This window comes from Schistocerca nitens, chromosome 11 (genome assembly GCF_023898315.1).
Source record: "Schistocerca nitens isolate TAMUIC-IGC-003100 chromosome 11, iqSchNite1.1, whole genome shotgun sequence".
NCBI lineage: Eukaryota > Metazoa > Arthropoda > Insecta > Orthoptera > Acrididae > Schistocerca > Schistocerca nitens.
The window spans coordinates 208,006,858-208,026,537 of record NC_064624.1 but is presented as its reverse complement, the minus strand read 5'-3'; the positions used below and the strand labels follow the sequence as shown (position 1 = coordinate 208,026,537).

Here is a 19,680-nt window from a genome sequence, read left to right as displayed (position 1 = left end):
GGGTCCAGTTCGATGGGTCGATAGTGCCGGCAACAAGTAGGGCGTTGGAGGAGCGACGGTAAGTCTTGCCGGGTCGGCCCGTCCATTTGTGCGGTGGTGATCCCCGCGGCTTATGGCGGCTCACGGCTCATCCCCCCGCCCCGCCAAAGCCTTTCTCGTCTTTTCTGCGAAGAATCCCAGCCGCACCGGCACCTTCCCTATATTTCCAGTTATTCGTTTGGTACCAAATATTGTCGCCCACCCGACACTGTGACGGTAGAAACCGCAAAGATTTCGTTCTTACGCGAATGCGGCTAGTGACCGACTAAAGACTTCAAAGATAGTCCAGAGTATATTACCATCATCGCCAGTACCGTCATCATCGTCGTCAGTGTCATCGTAGTCAGTATGTATCATCATCATCGCTGTCGTATTAGCACCATTATGATCGTCGCCGCGGTATCGGCCCTGTCTTTTACCCCTGCCACCTTCACAATTCGAGAGAGAGTATTCCAGTCAACATTGTCAAAAGCTTTCTCCAAGTCTACAGATGCTAGAAACGTAGGTTTGCCTTTCCTTAATCTATTTTCTAACAAGGGAACCTCCCCATCGCAGTCCCCTCACACTTATTTATAAGTTCGCGCAGTGGATAGGCCTTGAAGAACTGAACACAGATCAATCGAGAAAACTGGAAGAAATTGTGTGGAACTATGAAAAAAATAAGCAAAATATACAAACTGAGTAGTCCACGGGTAAGATATGCAACATCAATGACAATGTGAGCACACGAATGCCGTGGTCCCGTGGTTAGCGTGAGCAGCTGCGGAACAAGAGGTCCTTGGTTCAAGTCTTTCTTCGAGTGAAAATTTTACTTTCTTTATTTTCGCAAAGTTATGATCTGTCCGTTCGTTCATTGACGTCTCTGTTCACTGTAATAAGTTTAGTGTCTGTGTTTTGCGACCGCACCACAAAACCGTGCGATTAGTAGACGAAAGGAGGCGCCTCTCCAATGGGAACCGAAAATATTTGATCGCAAGGTCATAGGTCAACCGATTCCTGCACAGGAAAACACGTCTGATATATTCTATACGACACTGGTGACGGCATTTGAGTCGCACGACAGGAATATATTGTCGACCCACCTAACTTGTACACTTGGCGAATGGGTAAAAAGATTCTTCTACTTTGCCAGATTTAGGTTTTCTTGTGGATGTGATAATCACCCCCAAAAAAGTGATGAAAACATAAGAGTTTGTCACATAAACTGCAAAAAATGAATGCAACAGTTTCACAGTCGCACGGTTTTCCCTGTGCTCTGTCAAAACATATGTTTCTAACGTGTTTTCCGTATGTAGACCGTCAAATCCTGCATATGTCCCAGCACATCTGAACATGTCCTGGAATTTTGCAGAGCGAAGTTGATTATGTGTGAGTGCCTGAACTTTCATAATTGTCTGAAAATAAAAAAAATAAACTTTACACTCGAGGGGAGACTCGAACCAAGGACCTCTCGTACCGCAGCTGCCCATGCTGACCACGGGACCACAGCGCTCCTGAGCTCACATTATCCTTGATGTTGCCTATCTTCCGCATGGACTACTCAGTTTGTATATTTTTTTCATAGTTCCACACAACTTCTTCCTGTTATCTCGATTGATTTGTGTTCAGTTCTTCAAGGCCTATCCACTGCGCCAACTTATAACTAAATCTGAGGGGGGTGCGATGGGGAGGTTCCCTTGTAAGATAAGTCGTAGACTCAGTATTGCCTCACGTGTTCCAACATTTCTACAGAATCCAAACCGATCTTCCAGAGGTCCGCTTCTACCAGTTTTTCCATTCGCCTGTAAAGAATTCGTGTTAGTATTTTGGTCAGAATTATGAACTTTAAAACCGGGCCACCTATTTTTGCCATCAGTCTCCTGACAGGTTTGATGCGGCCTGGCACGAATTCCAATCTTACGACAACCTCTTCATCTCAGAGTAGCACTTGCAACCTACAATTATCTGCTGGGTGTATTCCAATCTCTGTCTTCCTCTACAGTTGGTGCCCTGTACAACTTTCTTCTACTACCGTGGGAGTCAACCCCTGATGTCTTAACAGATGTCCTATCATCCTGTCCCTTCTCCTTGCCAGTATTCTCTACGTATTCCTTTCCTTTCAACCCTTATGACTCCACCTAATTTTCAACATTCATATTCTGTGTATTATTCACTGTGAGGTGTAGTGTAACCGGTATGACGCCTTTACAGCTGCGCCTGTCGTCATCTCTTCTTGCGTGCGTGTGTGGAAAGCGTATGAGTGACTGGAAAACTGGCTCCAAAAATCTTCAGCTAGCGGTGAGCAAAAGTTGGCGACGTCTCGCTACGGGGACATCTCTTTCGGTGACAGTGATTGGGCTCTGGTAGTCTCGATGACAAGTGGTTGGCGGCGGAGGCGTTTCTGATTGGCCGCGCCGCGACGTTTCGGTGCGCTAGCGCGGCGCCATCCTCAGGCTAAAGTCTTGCCGACTTCGCGAGGCGCGCCGATGCCCCAGAGCGCGGACGCGATGCTGCTGCGGCGACTCTGGGAGGCGACGGCCGCTGCGACCGCCTCCAGCGCTGGAACGACGCCGACGCCGGCTGGAGGCTCCAGGAGCGGCGCGCCCTCGAGCTGGTACTGGAAGATACTGCCGCCCGCCGTCAAGCGCGGCCGCTTCACTCGCAAGAACCTGGTAATGGGTCACATCCCGCCATCCCTCTTTCTTCCCGCAACAGTCACAGATCCATTTTTGTAACTCACCCCAATTCAGAAGGGACCGCGCCTACTTTTAGTAACCGATTTCGTCCAGATTTATGGTATGTGCAGGGCTTTACGTGAAATGAAAGTAAGCTTGTTGTTTGTTTTTGGGCGAGGAGACCAGACAGCGAGGTCATCGGTGTCATGGGATTAGGGAAGGAAGGGGAAGGAAGTCGGCCGTGCCCTTTCAAAGGAACCACCCCGGCATTTGCCTGGAGTGATTTAGGGAAATCACGGAATACCTAAATCAGGATGGCTGGAGACGGGATTGAACCGTCGTCCTCCCGAATGCGAGTCCAGTGTGCTAACCACTGCGCCACCTCGCTCGGTGTGAAAGTAAGGGAAGAGCGGTCCCCAGATGCCCAAGTGCTTGGAAAACATTTTTATCAACATTAATGATGCAAGCTGAGGAAATGAATTAAAACTTGTGCCACAGCCGGGACTCGAACCAGGGTCTCCTTGCTTACTAGCCAGGAAATGCCACCCGTTACAGCACTGTAGCTGACATTGCTGCATGGAAGTCCAGTGTTTGTCTTATTGGAGGGCATTGGACTTCTCTGTTCCTTGCAGCAATGGTAGCTATAGTTTTCATTATCGTAGATAAAGACGAGACGCAAATCTGTCGAGGAAAATTTAATTGTAAAAGCTTAGAAAACAGTAGCATTTTTCCAATCCTAGGCCCATAGAGGTCAAGTCACTGTTCTCCTATTTTGAATTTCTATATTACTGCAAATAAACCAAAATATGGGTCAGTATATTGACTTTATTAATATTTTCATATGTACCCTCAGACTTCAAGAAGAATATAACAATTCTAATTCCAAAGGAAGCCGGAGTTGACAGATGTGAAAATTAGCGAACTATCGGTTCAGTAAGTCACGGTAGCAATATACTAATACGAATTCATTACAGAAGAACGGAGGAACTGGTAGAAGCCGAACTTGGCGAAGACAGTTTCTATTCTGTAGAAATGTTGGAACACGTGAGGCAATACAGACTCAACGACTAATCTTAGAAGATAAGTTAAGCAAAGGCAAACCAACGTTTCCATCGTTCGTAGACACGGAGAAAGCTTTTGACAATCTTGACTGGAGTACTCTCTTTCAGATTCTGAAGGTGGCAGGGCGTAAATACAGGGAGCGAAATGCTATTTACAATTTGTACAGAAACCAGACGACAGTAATAAGAGTCGAGGGACATGAAAGGGAAGCAGTGGTTGGGAAGGGAGTGAGACAGGGTATGTAGTCTGTCCCCGATGTTATTCAATCTGTGTGTTGAGGAAGCAGTAAAGGAAACAAAAGAAAAATTCGGAGTGGGAATTAAAATCCATGGAGAAGAAATAAAAACTTTGAGGGTCGCCGATGACATTGTAATTGTGTCAGAGACAGCAAAGGACTTGGAAGAGCAATTGAACGGAATGGACAGTGTCTTGAAAGGCCGGTATAAAATGAACACCAACAAAAGGAAAGCGAGGATAATGGAATGTAGTCGAATTAAGTCGGGTGATGCTGAGGGAATTAGATTAGGAAATGAGACACTTAACGCGGTAAAGGAGTTTTGCTATTTGGGGAGCAAAATAAGTGATGATGGTCGAAGTATAGAGGATATAAAATGTAGACTGGCTATGGCATGGAAATCGTTTCTGAAGAAGAGAAATTTGTCAATATCGAGTATAGATTTAAGTATTGAGAAGTCTTTTATGAAAGTATTTGTATGGAGTGTAGGCATGTGTGGAAGTGAAACATGGACAATGAACAGTTTAGACAAGAAGGGAATAGAAGCTTTCGAAATGTGGTGCTACAGAAGAATGCTGAAGATTAGATGTATAGGTATGGTAACTAATGAGGGCCGAAACCAGTTGCTGATAAATAATAAAAAAAAAATCTGAGGACGCTGTCTAGATAGTTTTTATTGATTTTTGAAATTTTTCTTCGTGTTCCCTTTTCTTATGACTTACGAAAATATTAATAAATACAGTATATTTAACATTATACCGGTTTTTCCGGCGTAAGGCCGGTATTAATCTATCATATTTCTTTGACAAAGAAATACGATCATGTATTCGTCAAATTTCTTTGACAGAGAGATTTGACATGGCGCTAAAAAAGGGTATTACTCTGTCGTCATACTTTTGTCAGATTTCAAGATGGCGGACGTCAGCTTGTTTTAATGCGCTGCATTTGCTAATACGACAATTGCATTGTGTGTGTGTGTATTTGGGAGAAAAGCGGTGAAAGAAAAGGAAACATACTTTGATGAAGCCCTAGGTACTGCGTCGAGATGATAAAAGCATTCAGCAAAATATGTTACTAGAGCTGCAAGTGGAGGAACTGAATACATAAACTACATACGAATGGATGAGGGTGTATTCCAGTATTTGCTCAGTAAAACGGCTCCTCATATTACAAAACAGAATACTATCTTGAAAAATGCTGTATGTGCAGAAGACAGGCAAACTGCGACACTGCGATTTCTTGATACAGGAGAAACCTACTCCAGTTTGCAACACAGCACTCGGATATCACATCGCACGTAAACCAAAATACAGTAATTCTTGAAATGTGTGAAGCGATTTATAAAGCACTCGAGGGGGAATATGTGAAGGTAAATAAATTTTTAGTACGGTGTATGAGCAATAAGAACTACTTTTATTTTGGAATAATTTAATTAATGGAGTTAGTGTACCAACAAATACAACATTAATAAAAAAAGTAGGAAACAGATAAAACGCTTTTTAACTTGGGGTATCTCGAGTTCAAAATTACGATCACCGTTACAGGTGGCAGTGAGTAACAAGTAAAAATAAGCCCGGTCATCCGATTTTGGTTTCCAGGCTTTGTGCTTTGCCTCTAATAACCGCGTGGCCAATGGGAACTATGAAACCCAGTATTCTTTTCCTCTTTCTTGTACGGAAGTAGATCGCAAACTGTGGTAGAACCTCAGAGCAGCGGTCATCATACTGTGGCTCGAATAATGTACTCAGCCGTATTTTTTACGCTAATATGCTTCTCTTGAATACGTTGTGGGTGTGAACAGTGAGCAATGTGTTACAAATATTTACTATCAAAAACAGTCTTTATCAGAATTTATTTATTACGGTGAGCGGTTTTGACCACTTCTGTGGTCATCTTCAGACCAACAAGCAACAACCTGCTTCTGGTGGTAGATCATCAGTAATTTAGTGATTTAGGCTCTGTAATCACCAGTGATTTAGTGATGTACCACCAGAAGGAGAGGTTCTTACTCGTTGGTCTGAAGATACCACAGTAGTGGTCGAAACCGGTCACCGGAATAAATAAATTCTGATATCGACTGTTTTTGATAGGTAATATGATTCTAGCTGCAAATAGCAGAATCCAAAAACATGTGTATTTTTCTTGTTGAGTAACTAACAAGCCTACTTACAGACAGAGTAATAGATAGATGTGCGCTTGATTTTAATCGACATTGGTGAATATGGCCATCAGCTTATGTCAGGGGGACAGTCGTAATGTAGAATGCTCAGTGCACGGGTAGTACAGTGAAGTGTCAAAGAAACTGCTATAGGCATTCGTATTCAAATACAGAGAGATGTAAACAGGCAGAATACGACGCTGCGGTCGACAACGTCTATATAAGACAACAAGTGTCTGGCGCCGTTGTTAGATTGGTTACTGCTGTTGCTATGGTATGTTACCAAGATTTAAGTGAGTTTCACCGTCGTGTTGTAGTCGGCGCACGAGCGATGGAGCACAGTATCTCCGAGGTAGCGATGAAGTGGGGATTTTCCCGTACGAGCATTTCACGAGTGCACCGTGAATATCAAGAATCCTGTAAAACATAAAATCTCCGACATCGCTGCGGCCGGAAAAATATCCTGTAAGAAGGGGACCAAGGACAACTGAAGAGAATCATTCATCGTTACAGAAGTGCAACTCTTCCGCAAATTGCTGCAGATTTCAGTGCTGGGCCATCAACAAGTGTCAGCGTGCGAACCATTCAACGAAACATCATCGTTATGGGCTTTCGGAGCCTAAGGTCCACTCGTGTAACCCCGATCACCCAGCGAGACAAAGCCTTAGCCCGTTCGGAGTGACATTGGACTGATGATGACTGGAAACATGTTCCCCGGTCGGACTAAACTCGTTTCAAATTGTACCGAGCGGATGGACCTGTTCGGGTATGGAGACAACCTCACCAATCCACGGACCCTACGTGTCACCAGGGGACTGTTCAAGCTGGTCGAGACTCTGTAGTGGTGCGGGGCGTGTGCAGTTAGAGTGATGTGGGACTCCTGACACGACTACATACGACTTTGACACGTACCTAAGCATCCTGTCTGAACACCTGCACTCACTCGTGTCCATTGTCCATTCCGACGTACTTTGGCAATTCCAGCAGGACAATGCGACGTCACACACGTCCAGGGTCGCTCCACGAACACCCTTCTGAGTTTGAACAGTTCAGCTGGCTACCGAACTCCGCAGACACGAACGTGATTGACCATATTTGCGATGCCTTGCAACGTTCAGTTCAGAAGAGATCTCCACCCCCTCGTACTCTTACGTATTTATGGACAGCCCTGCAGGATTCACGGCGTCAGTTCCCTCCAGCACTACTCCAGACATTAGTCGAGCCCATGCCACGTCGTGTTGGGGAACTTCTGCGTGCTCACGGAGGGCCTACGCAACATCAGGCTGGTGTACCATTTTATTTGGCTCTTTAGTGTAGAAACGACGGGGGAATATTTTATTTTTTGTCTAGCAGTGCTGACAACTCACGAGCATGCACAAACAGCACCGAGCAGCTGCTGGTGTACAAATGTCGAACGGAAATAGCTTGGATTAGTGAATACACGTTATACAGCCAGTCGTCTTCAAGCGAAGGAAATGTTTGTTACATACACTACTGCCCATTAAAATTGCTGCACCACGAAGATGACGCGCTACAGACACGAAATTTAGCCGACAGGAAGAAGATGCTGTGATATACAAATCATTAGCTTTTCACAGCATTCACACAAGGTTGGCGCCGGTGGCGACACCTACAACGTGCTGACATGAGGAAAGTTTCCAACCGATTTCTCATACACAAACAGCAGTTGACCGGCGTTGCCTGGTGAAACGTTGTTGTGATGCCTGTGTAAGGAGGAGAAATGCGTACCATCTCGTTTCCGACTTTGATAAAGGTCGGGTTGTAGCCTATCGCGATTGCGGTTTATCGTATCGCGACATTGCTGCTCGCGTTCGTCGAGATCCGATGACTGTTAGCAGACCATGGAATCGGTGTGTTCAGGAGGGTAATACGGAACGCCGTGCTCGATCCCAACGGCCTCGTATCACTAGCAGTCGAGATGACAGGCATCTTATGCGCACGGCTGTAACGGATTGTGCAGCCACGTCTCGATCCCTGAGTCAAGAGATGGGGACGTTTTGCAAGACAACGACCTTCTGCACGAACAGTTCGACGACGTTTGCAGCAGCATGGGCTATCAGCTCGGAGACCGTGGCTGCGGTTACCCTTGACACTGCATTACAGACAGGAGCGCCTGCGACGGTGTACTCGACGACGAACCTGGGTGCACGAATGGCAAAACGTCATTTTTTCAGATGAATCAAGGTTCTGTTTATAGCATCACGATGGTCGCATCCGTGTTTGGCGACATGGCGGTGAACGCACATTGGAAGCGTGTATTCGTCATCATACTGGCGTATCACCCGGCGTGATGGCATGGGGTGCCATTGGTTACACGTCTCGGTCACCTCTTGTTCGCATTGACGGCACTTTGAACAATGGATGTTACATTTCAGATGTGTTACGACCCGTGGCTCTACCCTTCATTCGATCCCTGCGAAACCCTACATTTCAGCAGGATAATGCACGACCGCATGCTGCAGGTCCTGTACGGGCCTTTCTGGATACAGAAAATGTTCGGCTGCTGCCCTGGCCAGCACATTCTCCAGATCTCTCACCATTGGGCATATTACCCGTTTAGGTACGGAAAACTGGTGACCATGTAGGCCTTCAGAAAAATTCATCTAGGTCCAATATATTATTCACTTTTTCAGTTAAAACGTTTGTTTTGGTACATTGTAATGCGTACATTTAAAGTGTCTAAGTGGTAAACTTACATCAATAACAGTGATTTGGCGAGAACTGAAATTCTCTTTTAGTGGCTACTATACCCCTCCCCCCCCTCGTAATCACCGCTTTCGCCCCCGACCACTACCTGACAACCACTTTGTTAGGAGGACAAACCAGGAGCATTTGAAATTGTGGGTTGGTATCAGTAACTAAAGAAAAAAAGCAATTCCACAACTTGAGTTTGTCTGGTTTCGTGGAAATGGATACAAATGTGTGTCGTGTAAGTAAACATGGTTGTTTTGAGAAAGTGGAGTGTGGTCCAGAGACAGTCTTGACTGGAGTACATGTCGACCCTGCCATCGAGACCAGCTGGCAATGCCGTTGCCCGTACAGGTTACGGACACCCGGCAGTTTGCCGTATTGTAAAAACCAATACACTGTCAAAGATTTAAATCTTACATAAGCAAATATTTTCTGATAGCACAAAAAAAAATTCGCCAACACAAATACACTGTGGCCGACAGGAAATTCTGTTACAAAGTATGATTTTTTTAAATTTTCGGTTTTTTTCCAGACCTAATGTTTTTACTGTGGTACCTGGGTGCCAGTTCAAATATCAACATAGCCCAGTGATATTAATTTATTCTTCTCCATCTTTTTTTCCAGTTGCCGGTAGCCGATCCGTTCCTTGAAAAGGTCAACATCCAGGATCTTGGTAAGTAAAAACGCATCGCTTCATTATTGTGTGTGTGTGTGTGGGGGGGGGGGGGGGGTGCGCATGCGTGAGCAATAGATTGATATGATTCAAATATTTCATTAAAACTTTATATGGTGAGTAAGTTTCTAAAGCTCGGCACACCGTATTTTGGCTGGAAACGTAGGCTCGGCCGTTGTAATGTGGAACAAGGTGTTCGAAATATGTTTGAGAAATGCGCATGATGTATATTATTATTATTATTATTATTATAGTCCTGATAATATTTTCCTGTAACAAGCAGTCGATTCAGCGTATGGCGTAGTACGTCACTTGACGTTGTTAGTATATAATATAAACATTAAGTATGCATATAGAACGTACAAGTCATACCAGGAAGAAGAAAATACATATAGTACGTAAAACCACAAAGTGTATGGGAACTCAGCTACAGCCCAATGCCTCTGTTGCTGATGTGTTCCGTTGTGTTGTCGGTAGCAAGCAGGAACACAACTTGGCGATCTACACACTATACGGTTAGTCCTGTGGCGCTTTCTTTTCCCCATCTTACAACGAGCCACCATATCTGCCACAGTTTGTCCTTCGAATTCTATTTTGTGCATACCACTTGTTGCGAGGTTTGCCGAAACCAAACGGCGTGGTGAATTAACTGAGTACGAATCACAAGTTGAAGGAAGAAAAGAAGTACTACTACTACTACTACTACTACTACTAACGTTTGTTGCCGCCCTTGCCACAAGTTAGTAAGGAATGTGACTTTCCACGACTGGTGACCAATTAAATCATGTAAGTTGTCTAAACTAGTTACCATGTCTGACTATTTGCAACTGAAACTGTTCCAATAAGTATTTATATATATATATATATACAGTTGTCGCGTGTCTCATCCCAGTATATCGCCCGTTATCAGGTTATTTGAGCAAGCAGTAAAAGAAACAAAAGAAAAGTTCGGAGTAGGCATTAAAATCCATGGAGAAGAAATAAAAACATTAAGGTTCGCCGATGACATAGTAATTCTGTCAGAGGCAGCAAAGGACTTGGAAGAGCAGTTGAACGGAATGGAGAGTGTCTTGAAAGGAGGATATAAGATGAACATCAACAAAAGCAAAACCAGGATAATGGAATGTAGTCAGATTAAATCTGGTGATGCTGAGGGAATTACATTAGGAAATGAGACACTTAAAGTAGTAAAGCAGTTTTTCTATTTGGTAGAAGTAGAGAGGATATAAAAAAATGTAGACTGGCAAAGGCAAGGAAAGACTTTCTAAAGAAGAGAAATTTGTTAACATCGAGTATAGATTTAAGTGTCAGGAAGTCGTTTCTGAAGGTATTTGTTTGGAGTGTAGCCATGTATGTGAAACATGGACGATAAATAGTTTAGGCGAGAAGAGAATAGAAGATTTACAAATGTGGTGCTACAGAAGAATGCTGAAGATTAGCTGGGTAGATCACATAACTAATGACGAGCTATTGAATAAAATTGGGGAGAAAAGTAAGTGGCACAGTTTGACTAGAAGAAGGGATCGGTTGGTAGGACATGTTCTGAGGCATCAAGGGATCACATATTTAGTACTGGAGGGCAGCGTGGAGGGTAAAAATCGTAGAGGGAGACGCAGAGATGAATACACTAAGCAGATTCAGAAGCTTGCACAGGATAGAGTAGCATGGAGAGCTGCATCAAACCAGTCTCAGGACTGAAGACCACAACAACAACAACAACATCAGGTTATTACGACTTGTAACTGTCATTGATGAGTACAAGCTACTTCGCAGTAAAGATTGTCATCTACGTGGCAGAAGGGCACTGCGTTAATAACTGAATGAATTCAAACACCAGTTTCTCCGTAGATTATAAATGAAACAATTCCGCTTTTGGTGCCGGCCGGAGTGGCCGAGCGGTTTTAGGCGCGTCAGTCTGGAACCGCGCTACCGCTACGGTCGCAGATTCGAATCCTCCCTCGGGCATGGATGTGTCCTTAGGTTACTTAGGATTAAGTACGAGGTGCATTCAAGTTCTGAGGCTTCCGATTTTTTTTCTCCGGGCTGGAAAGAGATAGAAACATGCACATTGTTTTAAAATGAGGCCACGTTCACTGTCAATACGTCCCAGAGATGGCAGCACCGTACGGCAGATGGAATTTTACAGCCAGCGGCGAGAATGAGAACTGTTTTAAATACTTAAAATGGCGACGTTCTCCTTACTTGAACAGCGTGCAATCATTCGTCTTCTGAATTTGCGTGGTGTGAAACCAATTGAAATTCTTCGACAGTCGAAGGAGACACGTGGTGACGGAGTTACGGATGTGTCGAAAGAGCGTTCGTGGGTGCGACAGTTTAATGAAGGCAGAACATCGCGTGACAACAAACCGAAACAACCTCGGGCTCGCACAAGCCGGTCTGACGACACGATCGAGAAAGTGGAGGCAATTGTTTTGGGGGATCGCGGAATTACTGTCGAACAGATCGCCTCCAGAGTTGGCATTTCTGTGGGTTCTGTGCACACAATCCTGCACGATGACCTGAAAATGCGAAAAGTGTCATCCAGGTGGGTGCCACGAATGCTGACGGACGACCACACGGCTGCCCGTGTGGCACGTTGCCGAGCAATGTTGACGCGCAACGACAGCACGAATGGGACTTTCTTTTCGTCGGTTGTGACAATGGATGAGACGTGGATGCCATTTTTCAATCCAGAAACAAAGCGCCAGTCAGCTCAATGGAAGCGCACAGATTCACCGCCACCAAAAAAATTTCGGGTAACCGCCAGTGCTGAAAAAATGGTGTCCACATTCTGGGACAGCGAGGGCGTAATCCTTACCCATTGCGTTCCAAAGGGCACTACGGTAACTGGTGCATCCTATGAAAATGTTTTGAAGAACAAATTCCTTCCTGCATCGCAACAAAAACGCCCGGGAAGGGCTGCGCGTGTGCTGTTTCACCGAGACAACGCACCCGCACATCGAGCTAACGTTACGCAACAGTGTCTTCGTGGGAACAACTTTGAAGTGATTCCTCGTGCTCCCTACTCACCTCACCTGGCTCCTAGTGACTTTTGGCTTTTTCCAACAATGAAAGACACTCTCCGTGGCCGCACATTCACCAGCCGTGCTGCTATTGCCTCAGCGATTTTCCAGTGGTCAAAACAGACTGCTAAAGAGGCCTTCGCCGCTGCCACGGAATCGTGGCGTCAGCGTTATGAAAAATGTGTACGTCTGCAGGGCGATTACGTCGAGAAGTAACGCCCGTTTCATTGATTTCGGGTGAGTAGTTAATTAGAAAAAAAATCGGAGGCCTTAGAACTTGAATGCACCTCGTATTTCTAGGGAACTGATGACCTCAGATGTTAAGTCCCATAGTGCTCAGAGGCATTTTTTTGAACCGCTTTTGGCTGTTAAAACATTATTTATAGCGATTGCAGTTTCGACACGTGTTCGTTTTCCATCATTTTGGGATGTTGTAATTCACAGGAGACGCTGCGTAAGAGCAGTTGCAGCAGGTGTTGTGAACTGATCTGCTGTCCCGTGTACTAAATAAACTCATGGCCAGAATGAAACGAAACAGCCTGAACGAATAGAGATAGGACGTGCATATTCACGAGGACATGTACAGTAGTAGGTTCTGCAGAGATGATTAGCATTTCAGTCACCTCGGTTCAGCATGTGTCCTGTTGCCTAAAGGGCGCAGGATCCGGCATTAGCCCTGGTAACTTGTTCCATGCGTGATGGTATCGACGCATATAGGTTAGTTTCGGAGCGTGCGGCAACCGTGGCGGGAAACACATCTGGCGTGTTTCGAGATGAGAAATACGTCCCGTGTGAGGGCGGATTAAGGGGGGATCTAAGAGTGAATACACGGATACACACACTGAAGCGCCACAGTAGCTGGTATAGACATGCCTATTCAAATACAGAGATACGTAAACAGGCCGGATACGGCTCTGCGGTGGACAACTCCTATATGACGACGACAATTTTCTGCGGCGCAGCTGTTACATCGTTTACTGCTGCTACAATGGCAGGTTTTCAGGATTTAAGTGAGTTTGGTGGTGATGTTACAGTCGGCGCACGAGCGATGGAACACAGCATCTCCGAGGTAGCGATGGAGTGGGGATTTTTCCGCGCCACCATTTCACGATGGTACCCAGGAATCCGGTGAAACATCAAATCTCCTGGATTCCTGATATTCACGGTACACTCGTGAAATGGTCGTACCGGAAAATTCCCACTTCGTCGCTATCTCGGAGATGCTGTGTCCCATTCCTCCTGCGCTGACAATAATACGAAGTTCAAACTCAGTTGAAACTTGATAATGTGCCATTGTAGCAGCAGTAACCGATCTGACAGCTGCGCCAGACACTTGACGTCTTATATAGGCTTTGCCGACCGCAGCGTCGTATTCTGCCTTTTTACATCTCTCTGTACTGGAATACGCGTGCCTATACCAGTTTCTTCTGCGATTCAGTGTATATACTCGACGTCTTCGCTGATGTCGGACGATAATAAAATGCAGCAAAGAACCAAGGTCCGGTAGGAAATGGGCCGGTACCACTGCAAAGTGGTTGATGGGAGACGGTTTTTACGTAATTTGTAGGACGACTTATTGTGAAACATGCTGCAGATCTGGTGGCAGAAGTAGTTTCAACACTATTCACGAGTTGAGGGTGTCCACAACGGGGAAATGAAAGAAAAACTGGGAATGAATGTAGCAGTCAGGGCGAACAGGCTTAGATGGTGGGGTCACGTTACACGCATGGGAGAAGCAAGGTTACCCAAGAGACTCATGGGTTCAGCAGTAGGGGGTAGGAGGAGTCGGGGTAGAGCAAGGAGAAGGTACCTGGATTCGGTTAAGAATGATTTTGAGGTAATAGGTTTAACATCAGAAGAGGCACCAATGTTAGCACTGAATAGGGCATCGTGGAGGAATTTTATAAGGGGGACTACGCTCCAGACTGAGCGCTGGAAGGCATAATCAGTCTTAAATGATGATGATGATAAATTACTCCTTTTTAGGCTGACAGTGGAAACTGAACAGATGCCACGGTTTATCACTGAAGGGGTGGTGCCGGCTGGATGACGGTACGATCAGCCAATGTAGATGTACACACACACACACACACACACACACACACACACACACACACACACACACACACACACACACACAGTCTGTCCTGGGATTGTCTGTCTGCCGGGCAGGTTGCTGTCTGCCATTATAAGCATAGAGTAAAAATCTCTGCAGTGAGCATTCACACGCATAGAACAGATTTTGTGTTGTCAACATACATTGCCGGCCTGGTCACGTGATCTCGGGACGTCGTATGTTTGTCCGTATAGCGCCCTGTATATTTAGAATGTCACTACATCCCTAGTACAGACGGATTCTTTTCGTACGTGTCGTGGATTATTTATATACGTTCCCCAGACAATTTAACGGTATCCATTTGATACCGGGAATAAACCAGCTACGTAACTTTTAAGGGCAAGTGATATTACATCCTACTTCTTTGCGATAGGTGTCACAGTTCAGATGCACTCGATTTTTCGTAGTTTTCGGTATGATACAGCACTTTATAGTATTACAGAGCCTGACGTACATTTTTCCAGTGATAGTCTTGCAAAACGACTTGACAGTATGCCAGTACTTTTGCAAGTGTCCAAGAAAAACCGAATTTGCCACACATTAGCGATTACATCCGTGCTAATTCGTCCTTTTTTTCTGCTATTTCTGCGTATTTATTTTCTCGCTTTTGCGACCTAAAGAACAATTTTTCTTACTGGTGACACTTTGAAGTGTTTATTTAACGCATTTTATGTACTTGCTCCCAGTTTTTTAAATAAATAGTAGACTGAGTAAGATGGGCGGAAAAGGCGATTGGAGAATAAATGTAATGTAAAGCAAATACAGTTGGTGATGTAACAGTCAACCCATATAATACCATAACGGGAAGTGGAAAGTGACACAAATGAGTTTGGGGACATGTTTACTAATGTTTTACGCTTCTTAATGAAATAGTGAAGAAAATAAATAGAAGGCAAAATACACCAAAGAAGATGAACGTGCACTTTGATTAACTACACTACTTTTTTTTTTATTTGATTTGTGCAGAAAATGTATTTAAGCCGAATGGAGAAATTGGTAGTAGGTGCTGTGGAAAATTAAAAATATTTGGTATAGCATCTACCTTCAGCCACACACGTCCAAATTTTTCTCTGTCTAAACATTCATCTTCAAACTGTTTTGAACATACTTTGGAATATCTTGTGGGGACAAAATTACTCCTCCTCATTTTATGGAGCCATATCTTTGCTCGTTGTTCGGGTAACTAAAATATAAATCACACATACTCATTCTCCATGTCCTAGACACACTTAACATGGTCTCCTACTGTAACTTTATAGTAAACAAAAAGGTTTGGACACCCATATTATGCGAGGACAAACTATTGAATTTATCTGTCTCCCGTCTTTCAAATCTATATACATAATCGACAAGTCACTGATAAATGCATGGAGGATAGTATATGCTGAAACAACTAAACATTCCCTTTCCTGTTCCACCAGCAAATTTACGAGACGAAGCGAGTGTTTGTAAGCTTTTGTACGACCCGTAATATCTGTTATATAGTCAAAATTGTAGAAAAATAGGTCTACAGAATCAAGCCTTAATTATAATGCGTTTCGAAATTTTTAAACATAGTACCCGTGAAAAGTTACTATCCCTCCTTTCACACATTTTTCTTTGTTTCCGTAGCAACAACAGTAATTCACCATCGCTATTACACTATCAACAAATGGTGAGACACAACAAAACTCATGGTATTATGAACTTCAAACTCTGCGGAAAGCATACACGCACAGCGAAGTCCCGAAAACACGTGACAATCCTGGTTTAATGTTGACAACATGCGCAGAACGCCATGCTCACCCCAGAGATGTTTACTGTATGATTGGAAGGCGCGATCGCGACCTCGGCCTTGCTTTGTTTGTTGCCTCAGCTCCGGCGCCGCTTCTAATCTTAGCAGTTGGCAGCCGTGTGGGAGGGGAGTTCCCGCAGTGACGGATGGACGGAACCCAGTCCGCTGCTGGCGCCGAACCAACCATCTGGTGCGGCCGCACGGAAATAGCCCTCCCGAAGGAACCGTGCACTTAGCACCTGGCCCAGCAGAGGTTGGCCAGCTTGTTCTGGAATGATGGGGCTGGAAGGGGGAGGGTGAGGGGGAGGGGTAGCGCACCGCCGAGCGAGCGGTTTCGCCACCGGGCAGTGTCCGACGGGCCTCCGGGGTGGCCGCGACGACGCGAACGTCGACGCCGCGTGTCGCGCGTGAACCTGAAGCTACCAGCAGTACGTGGCGCCCGTATGTGTGTGTGTGTGTGTGTCTTGTGTCACTCTGTGTGTATCCCGCGGCAGTTTCAGTGCACCAGCTCCAACCAGTGACATGTCTGTACTCTCGTAACTGAAGACGTGCTGATGTCCGAAGCGCACCGTCTCCACTCTTCATACAGGCCCGTCACAAACGATGCATCCGCTTTCAGAGCTGTGTACATTCCAAAGTGTTACGTGAACAAGTATGATTGACGTATGAATAGAACCGCAAACTGCGCGAGTTTGCGTTTTGATTTCCACAAAAGTTCTAAAAGTGCCCCCCCCCCCCCCCCCCGCCGCGCCCTCCTGGTCCTACGTCCAAGCGACAATATAGATCGTTCCATACCTTGCGTAGCAACCTCCTGCCAATGCTCGTTGTTGTTGTTGTCGTCTTCAGTCCTGAGACTGGTTTGATGCAGCTCTCCATGCTACTCTATCCTGTACAATCTTCTCCATCACCCAGTACCTACTGCAGCCTACATCCTTCTGAATCTGTTTAGTGTATTCATCTCTTGGTCTCCCTCTACGGTTTTTACCCTCCACACTGCCCTCCAGTACTAAATTTGTGATCCCTTCATGCCTCAGAATATCTCCTACCAACCGGTCCCTTCTTCTAGTCAAGTAGCGCCACAAACTCGCTCTTCTCCGCAATTCTATTCAGTACCTCCTCATTCGTTATGTGATCTACCCATCTAATCTTAAGCATTATTCTGTAGCACCACTTTTCGAAAGCTTCTATTCGCTTCTTGTCTAAACTATATATCGTCCATGTTTCACTTCCATACATGGCTACACCCCATACAAATACTTTCAGAAACGACTTCCTAACACTTAAATCTATACTCGATGTTAACAAATTACTCTTCTTCAGAAACTCTTTCTTTGCCATTGCCAGTCTACATTTTATATCCTCTCTACTTCGACCATTGTCAGTTATTTTGCTCCCCAAATAGCAAAACTCCTTTACTACTTTAAGTGTCTCATTTCCTAATCTAATTCCCTCAGCATCATCCGATTAAATTAGACTACAATCCATTATCCTGGTTTTGCTTTTGCTGATGTTCTCCTTTCAAGACACTGTCCATTCCGTTGAACTGCTCTTCCAAGTCCTTTGCTGTCTCTGACAGAATTACAATGTCATCGGCGAACCTAAAAATTTTTATTTCTTCTCCATGGATTTTAATACCTTCTCCGAACTTTTTCCTTTACTGCTTGCTCAATATACCCTGTCTCACTCCCTTCCCAACCGCTGTTTCCCTTTCATGCCCCTCGACTCTTGTAACTGCCATCTGGTTTCTGTACAAATTGTAAATAGCCTTTCGCTCCCTGTATTTTACCCCTGCCACCTTCAGAATTTGAAAGAGTGTGTTCCAGTCAACATTGTCAAAAGCTTTCTCTAAGGCTACAAATGCTAGAAACGTAGGTTTGCCTCTCCTAAGTCTCTCTCCTAAGATAAGTCGTAGGGTCAGTATTGCCTCACGTGTTCCCATATTTCTGCGGAATCCAAACTGATCTTCCCGGAGGTCGGCTTCTACTAGCTTTTCCATTCATCTGTGAAGAATTCGCGTTAGTATTTCGCAGCTGTGACTTATTAAACTGATAGTTCGGTAACTTTCACATCTGTCAACACCTGATTTCTTTGGGATTGGAATTATTATGAAGTCTGAGGGTATTTCGCCTGCTCGTGACCTCAATATTCAGGGCGATCGTCAGATGTTGCGTCGCCTCAGGCGAGAATTAAAAAATGGCACCACTAATTTTTACTACCATCGGTCTCTCAAATCCCATCCCCCCCCCCATCCCCCCCATCATCACTTCCACCACCAGCCTCCAACTGCGCAACCCAAGCACATATCCTATGTCCTCAATTTCTAATTTTCTTAGCTTCAGTTTTCGAAATTTCCCGAAACAACTGAAATAGGAAGAATGTGGTGAACATTTGGCATCAATTACGTATCTTACTGAATTGCGAGGGAGCTGACAAATAATGGTGTGTAGCTATTTTCCGGTAAGAATAATTTTTACTCGAATTTAGAAATTACGGTATGCCTTTGGGAGACATTGCGAAGCATCGAGCTTGGTTATCTGCATAATCCTGGTGTCATTTCGTTTTTGTTTTAATTAAGGAACGAATCAATGTAATTTGAATATTATCAACATTTCGCGACCCTGTCAGCAACTGTATAAATATTAATTTTAACAATCAACAGCCCCAGTTGCACCGTTTACCTAGAATTTACCTAGTTTCAGTCGGGATAACCCTTCTGAAGGAGGTTGGCTTATCCCTACTGAAACCGAGGAAACTGTAGGTGAACGGTGCAACTCGGGCTGTTGAGTATTAAAATTAAAATTAATAAATGTAACCTTTTGCAACCTCCACTTCCTTACGATTAAATAATAAATGACCCCTCATTTGCATTTGCTATTGAGATTCCTACACCTTCTATTAGCCATAGTCCTCTAACAAGAGGACCTCCCCATCGCACCCCCCTCAGATTCAGTTATAAGTTGGTTCAGTGGATAAGCCTTCAAAAACTGAACACAGATCAATCGAGAAAACAGGAAGAAGTTGTGTGGAACTATGAAAAAAATAAGCAAAATATACGAACTGAGTAGTCCATGCGCAAGGTAGGCAACATCAAGGATACTGTGAGCTCAGGAGCGCCGTGGTCCCGTGGTTAGCTTGAGCAGCTGCGGAACAAGAGGTCCTTGGTTCAGGTCTCCCCTCGAGTGAAAAGTTTACCTTATTTATTTACGCAGAGTTATGATCTGTCCGTTCGTTCAC

General features: G+C 44.8%; 1 protein-coding gene across 1 annotated transcript in view; it reads left to right on the top strand.

Annotated features, from left to right (window-relative positions):
* LOC126213528 (5'-AMP-activated protein kinase subunit gamma-2-like) overlaps positions 1–19,680 on the top strand; it is an 889,308-nt gene that overhangs the window by 719,197 nt on the left and 150,431 nt on the right. The window contains exon 8 of the mRNA XM_049941372.1: positions 9,485–9,533. Within this exon, the coding sequence (XP_049797329.1) occupies positions 9,485–9,533 (49 nt within the window). The remainder of the gene's footprint in view (positions 1–9,484; positions 9,534–19,680) is intronic.